This window comes from Phaseolus vulgaris, chromosome 8, assembly GCF_051622355.1.
Source record: "Phaseolus vulgaris cultivar YP4 chromosome 8, ASM5162235v1, whole genome shotgun sequence".
NCBI classification, from domain to species: Eukaryota; Viridiplantae; Streptophyta; class Magnoliopsida; order Fabales; family Fabaceae; genus Phaseolus; species Phaseolus vulgaris.
The window spans coordinates 10,812,884-10,819,896 of NC_143505.1; the positions used below are offsets into that span (position 1 = coordinate 10,812,884).

The 7,013-nt window shown below is 31.9% G+C and overlaps 1 protein-coding gene across 1 annotated transcript; it reads left to right on the forward strand.

The window, feature by feature from the left end:
* Positions 1–3,702: 3,702 nt before the first annotated feature.
* LOC137826617 (zeatin O-glucosyltransferase) lies at positions 3,703–5,267 on the forward strand. Its single transcript, XM_068632652.2, has one exon. The coding sequence runs from the start codon at positions 3,752–3,754 to the stop codon at positions 5,144–5,146; it is 1,395 nt and encodes a 464-aa protein (XP_068488753.2). The 5' UTR covers positions 3,703–3,751; the 3' UTR covers positions 5,147–5,267.
* Positions 5,268–7,013: the final 1,746 nt, after the last annotated feature.

Consider the following 7,013-nt stretch of genomic DNA (forward strand, 5'->3'; position numbering starts at 1 on the left):
AAAACTGTTTGTTTTTGCGAAAATTTTATATGTTCTATTCACCCATCCCCTCTTGAACTTAGACACTAATAGACCCAACACATAGATCCTTACTAAATCAACCTCAGAGTACACTGTTATGGTAGGAATTGCATTGAAGCTCATTTGTTCCATACAAAAGTTCTGTATTGTAAGAGTAACTTAAAATCAATTTTAGTATCAACTTTAGAATGTCTTAGAATTCACTTGTGAAAATAATATTGAATAAGGTTCTATTAGAAATATGATTTCAGTATCAGTCCATGTTTGAATAGGTTTCAAGTAAAATTTATGTTATTGATTTCACATATCCTTTCAGCATATTATATTCTTATATATTAAATGTGAAACACATGGCTTCAAGCTTTGAGTATCCTATATTACAACAACTTTTTCAGACAATTTTACCTAATAAGTATCCCTATTATATATAATACACACACATTATAGATTAATTACAGGTCACTGTTATTGTTTACCTGCACATTAATGAAAATTTTCCAACTAATTTCTTTTTAATTACTTCAAATAGACTGAGAAGCAATCATTCATGAAATAATATCTGTTTGTTTTCTTGATCAATATTCTATTGGTATGAATATTCTATTGATGTTAACAAGCAGAATTTACAGGTAAATTTGAAGACTTAACACAAAGTGCATCTGCACAAGGAATTCCCCCTCCAAATGAGTTAGATGTTTGGTGTGATGTAGCTGGAACAAAGAATGGGAGGATATATGGTCTTGGAATGGAATCTACTGTTATTGGAGGTAGGCCTTACTACCTTGGCTCATCTTCTTCCTCAAATGGGTGGATACAAAGTCAAGAGCTTGATGAACTTAAAAGAGATATGGAAGTAGTTAGGAAAGAAAGAGATGAGCTTCGAATCAAAATTTTAAATATTGAGCAACTTTTTGAGAAAAACAATGCAATGATTCGACAATGGATGGATAGCATTAATCGTCAATCAATGCCACCAAGTTTTGAGGAAACTCAAGATGAGGATGAAACACAACCACCCAGTCAACCACTCAGTCCTTATCAAGGTAATTTTGTTACACTATTCTATATATATTTTTAAATTTCAATCTTACTAATAAATTTTATTTTATATTTTTTGACAGGTAGATGATTATTGTTATAGCTAGCATCAAAAGCTCACATGGTACACCACTGAGCATTAGCTCTTCATGGAATAAAGTTCACAAAAAAATGATAGATTAAGCATTTTACTTTTCAAGCGCCTTGTTTGAATCATTTGTAATGATTAGCAGCAGCAGCTCTTAGCTTCTACATTGCATATAATTACTTCTAACAATAGAAATAACTGTTATAATTTGTTAATGACACCATAGTTGGTGCTGCAGAATTATAATATGTGTCACTCTCATGTGCTTTGAAGTCCTTTTGTTTTGTTTTTATGCAGTTTTATCCCAACTATGCCAATCTTTTTTGCCTCACTGCCAGGAACTAAAACCATAGTTGGTAGAGGGTAGATAAAGTAAGAGTGGGTATGATAGTAGATGCAGTTGTGTAATTTTTTTTATCTTACCTGCAGGTTCGATGGTGTTGAGGAGGATGGAAGGAAGCATATGAAGGGGAGTTAGAATAGCTATTTGAAAAGTTATTTTCATCAAACCTTGTTATCTATATAATGTACATACAATCTTAAAATATGTCAAATGTATTGATTTTTATACTTGATAAATAAATAAATAATAATAAAATAAATAAATAAATAATAATAAAATAAATAAATAAATAATAATAAAATAAATAAATAATAATAAAATAAATAAATAAATAATAATAAAATTATATTATTTAGAGACCAATATAGTGACCATTTTTTGGTATTTATATATTTGGTCACTAAATGAGTTTCTATATATTTTGGTCACTAAATTGGTTTAAATAAAATTGGTTGTTAATTTGATTTTTATATAATTGGTCACTAAATTAGTTTCTATATATTTGGTCACTAAATTAGTTTTTACATATTTGGTTACTAAATTAGTTTCTACACATTTAGTCACTAAATTAGTTTCTATATATTTGGTTACTAAATTGGTTTTTATTTAATGTCATTAAATTGGTTTCTAAATTGGTTTTTATTTAATGTCATTAAATTGGTTTCTAAATTAGAATCAAAATTGGTATCTAAAATTAGCGACCATAATTTTAGCCACTTAAGACTATTAGTTTCTAAATTAGTTTCTAATCAAGTTAGTGACTAATTTTATCATTTTAGAAATCAAAAATTTAGTTCAATTTTTCTTATAATGCCATATACGAAACTCAAGAATTTGTCTCCTTAAATACTTCATATTCATCCAACACAGTGCAAGACACTATTTCTTCTATTTTCATATAAATAAACTTCTGCAGCTCTTTAATTTCTCACATTTTCTACAAACCCCAATTATATTTCCCTACATAATATTTTTTTTCTTCCCTCTCTCAAACGAATTAAAATTTCTTCTTTCCAAAATTTCAATTATTTAATTCAATAAACCTTTTTCAATCAATTTTTTTTTTATTTTCTCATTTTTCCTCTCTCCTTTCAAACTAGTGCGAAAATAAAAGAGAGTAGAGAATTCGGAAAACAAGTTTAATTGCGGAAATAAAATTCTGGTGGGTCCAAATGGGGGAAATTTTCCCTTTCCGTACTAGGAAAAAAAGAAGTAATAATACTTTCACATCCTGCTTCAATATAACCTCTCTCATCAATCATATAACGAAAGGTTATTTTCGTCATTGGTGAAAAGTTTGAGAGAAAAAAAAGTGTTGAAAAGGGTGTTCCGTCTGTGGATCATATTTAACATAATATGTTTCACATTAAACCCAATAAATATTAATATTTTAATTATTTATAAAAATTTATAATTTTTTAAATTTTGAAAATTATTTTAACATGTTACATTGTGCTTATAATTTTAATTAAAAAATATTAATTTTTTTATTATAAATATTAATATTTTGTTGTAGATGTAAGGTGCAACAGGGTATAAAAATATAAATATGTTTTATTAATACCCTCTGCCACTAACACAGACATGACATTGCTTGCGTGACATTAATTGACGTTGCAAACATGACATTTGGTGAAGATGTGACACTGGCTCTATATTATAATATATGACCCGTGGCACACGCAAAACTGGTTACTCGTGTGTGTAAGTGGTTACTTATGTGACGTTTATGGCCACCTACTCTTCATGAAAAGAAAAATCAATTTTTTTTAATAAGAACCATATATTACATCGGTTAGATGGCTTAATCGGTGTAATAACCCTACCAGAACTGGTTACCTAGCCACATGTTCTTCCACATATACTGGCACACGCAAAACTGGTTACCTGTGTGTCTGTAAGTAGTTATTTATTTGACTTTTATGACCATCTACTCTTCATGAAAAAAAAAAATCAATTTTTTTGAATATGGGTAATATATTACATCGGTTAGATGGTTTAACCAATGTGTAATATGAGTCATTTTAAGTAAATATATATATATATATATATATATATATATATATATATTACACATGTTGTTACTAAAAACCGATATAATATATTCTTTTTTTATCCTATTTGAAAGTTCACGCTGTTCATTGATGCACAATCTCACTCCGTCACGTCTCTATGTTATTGTGAAGGGTGTGAATATATCACCACTCTTCAAAATATCATAACCCTTATCACTTTCTACACAACCCAATCTCCTCTTCATAATGGCTTTCAATGGTACCCTTGAGAATGCAGAAACCGAAGTGCTCGTTATTCTCATACCTTTTCTTGCACAAGGCCATCTCAACCCGCTTCTCCACTTCGCACGCCTAATTGCTTCACACAACATACCAGTCCATTATGTTGGCACAATCACCCACATTCGTCAAGCCACACTTCGTTACCACAACTCCATTTCAAACTCAAACATCCATTTCCATCGCTTTGAAGTCCCTCCATTTGTTTCCCCTCCTCCCAACCCCAACAACAATGCACAATCCAATACTTTTTTTCCATCTCATTTACTTCCTTCCTTTGAGGCCACTTACCATCTTAGGGACCCTTTTCGCCAACTTCTTCAGTCTCTCTCATCTCAAGCCAAAAGGGTCCTAGTCATCCATGACTCCCTCATGGCCTATGTTGCACAAGATGCTACAAACATGCCAAATGTTGAGAACTACACTTTTCTCAGCTCGTCTGCCTTTTACACCTCCCTTCTCTTTTGGGAGAAAATGGAAAGGCCCCAATGCTTGCATGTCCCGGTTCCTTCTCTGGAAGGGTGTTTCCCAAGTCAATTCATGGACTTTGTTAGTGCTCAACGTGAGTTCCACAAATTCAGTGATGGCAGCATCTACAACACAAGCAGGGCCATTGAAGGTGCTTCCATTGAGTTTCTGGAGGGTGTCGGTGGTGGCAAGAAGGTTTGGGCTTTGGGGCCATTCAACCCTTTAGCCGTTGAGAAGAAAGATTCAGACGGAATTAGGCACTCATGCTTGGAGTGGCTTGATAAACAAGAGGCAAATTCAGTTATATATGTGTCTTTCGGGACAACAACAACTTTGACAGAGGAGCAAATCCAAGAGATTGCAAGTGGATTGGAACAAAGCAAGCAAAAGTTCATCTGGGTGCTGAGAGATGCTGATAAAGGAGACATCTTTGATTGTAGTGCGGCAAAAAGGCATGAGCTTCCAACTGGGTTTGAGGAGAGAGTTGAGGGCATGGGTCTAGTAGTGAGGGATTGGGCACCCCAATTGGAAATTCTGAACCACTCTTCAACAGGAGGGTTTATGAGTCATTGTGGATGGAACTCTTGTTTAGAGGCACTAACCATAGGGGTGCCAATTGCAGCATGGCCTTTTCACTCCGACCAGCCAAGAAACACAATTCTGATGACACAGGTGCTCAAGGTTGGTTTGGTTGTGAAAGATTGGGCCCAAAGGAATGTGGTTGTTAGTGCTTCGGTTGTTGAGAATGCTGTGAGAAGGTTGATGGAAACAAAGGAAGGTGATGAGATGCGAGATAGAGCAATGAGGTTTAAAAATGTCATTCATAGTTCAATGGGTGAAGGTGGAGTTACTTCCACGGAAATTGATTTTTTCATTGCTCACATCACCAAATAGTCTTATCAAATTATTCTTGAATCTACCAGAAGTTTACGGTTTGTTTGGCATGAAAATACACTTTCTTTCTGTTTCTTTAGGCATTGTCTGGTAATAAATATTCCTTATGAATGTGTGCTAATCCATTTTGCTATCCTCCTCTAGTTATTTCCGAAGAGCAAACCTTATTTGATAGCAATAGTTGCCTTACATGCAAACTGAAGCTTCACTCTGCAGATTTTGTATACTATTATTTTTGTTCAAGAGAATCTGTCAAATCTCCAACCATCAGCAAATGAATTTTATTTGCATCAATTAGATTGAAGAATATACTGATGAACTATTTATCTTATGTAGTGAACAATTCTGTGACACCAAAAGCACACTGAACATGTGCTTTATTTTCCCATTTGTTGGATGCTCTTTTTGGCTTCTCTGCTGACATCTTTCAGTTCCTGTCAGGTTCACTGTTGCCTTTTTTCCTTTCCATGCAGTCTTTTTCTTGTTTGATCCACTTGGCTTTTGTGAAACTTGGAAAAGCATGTGTTTGGCCCTGCAATCTGTTTTCATGTCTCCTTGTGCAAGACACAGCTCTATCAAATGCTTGAACAAAGATCATTTTTGGCATTTAAATTCCTCAACTTTATGTTATCTACCTCCATCTTTTGTTGTAATAACTCAATATCCCTTATCTTCCTACAAATAAGGTAATCTGCTAGTAAAAGTAAAATAAATAAAACTCCTTACAACTTTGACCTACTCAACTAACAGTTTTGATGTCATCCAAATCAAAATTCGTTTTGATTGAAGATGTAACTAATAACTTCATATCATCTTTTTCAAAGTTTGATACAATTTTAATCATTTTCTCAAGTGACTTTAACTTCAAAGCTAGTGGATACACTAAACTTGAAACATTCTATGCAACCTTTTTCCAAACTATGTTGCTCATTTTGCAAATTTCTTTGATTCGATAGTATTTTTAAACAACACATGTTTCATGTTCAAATTTAATGTAAAATGACTTCTTTCTCCCCCATCGAATCTTTTTAGCACACTACATTCAACTCACAATTAACTTTGTTATTCTAATGCACAATTACAATTTCTGTAAATATTTTTTTCTAAACAAGGCAGTTACCAAAATGTCAATGTTTCAAGTAAAGCTTTTCTTCAAAAGTAAATGTAAGAACATCAACTAAATAAAATATCTCTTAAATAACAACTTACTTAAAAATTTCCCCCTAAGATAATTTTCATATATATTGATGACTAATAAACAAATTTATTATTGATAAAAAAAGATATTGAAGATGTTGAATAGTAACTATAGCACCTATAAATCGCTGTTAGAATAGATGCAGAAATATTATTCTATTTTTTAACCGTTGCTAAGGTATCACACAATTTTGATCTCTCTTCTGTGACCAAAATAATTTTTGCACCTTTTTCTTTCTTTTTCTTTATTGTTTTAAAATAAGAACTTTATGTCTTTCTACAACCTATAAAAAAAATCGGTTCATGCCCATCTCTTATTAGTCCTTTCAAAAAAAAGATCTTCTAGTTATATTCCATTTTTAGATCTTCTAGTTACATTCCATTTTTAATGTTTTTTATCAAATGGTAAAAAATCAAAATATCTTATCTAATCCGATATTTTGAAAAACTGTCTAAAATATATTTTAAAAATTTATTTCAAAAAACACGTTCTGAACCATACTATACTCATTCCAAAAATCTTATTTGGGAAATCTTTTCTGAAAAATGTTTTTCAGAAAACAATTTCTGGAATAAAATTAAATTCCAGAATGGGATGTTCGGAAAAATTCCAGAAAAATTAATTCAAAAATCATTTAAAAAATAGGCAAATTCGTATTCTTGAATATTG

What these genes read in the sequence shown, in the direction of transcription:
- LOC137826617 (XM_068632652.2), top strand. Translation starts at nt 3,752, where the DNA reads ATGGCTTTCAATGGTACCCTTGAGAATGCAGAAACCGAAGTGCTCGTT.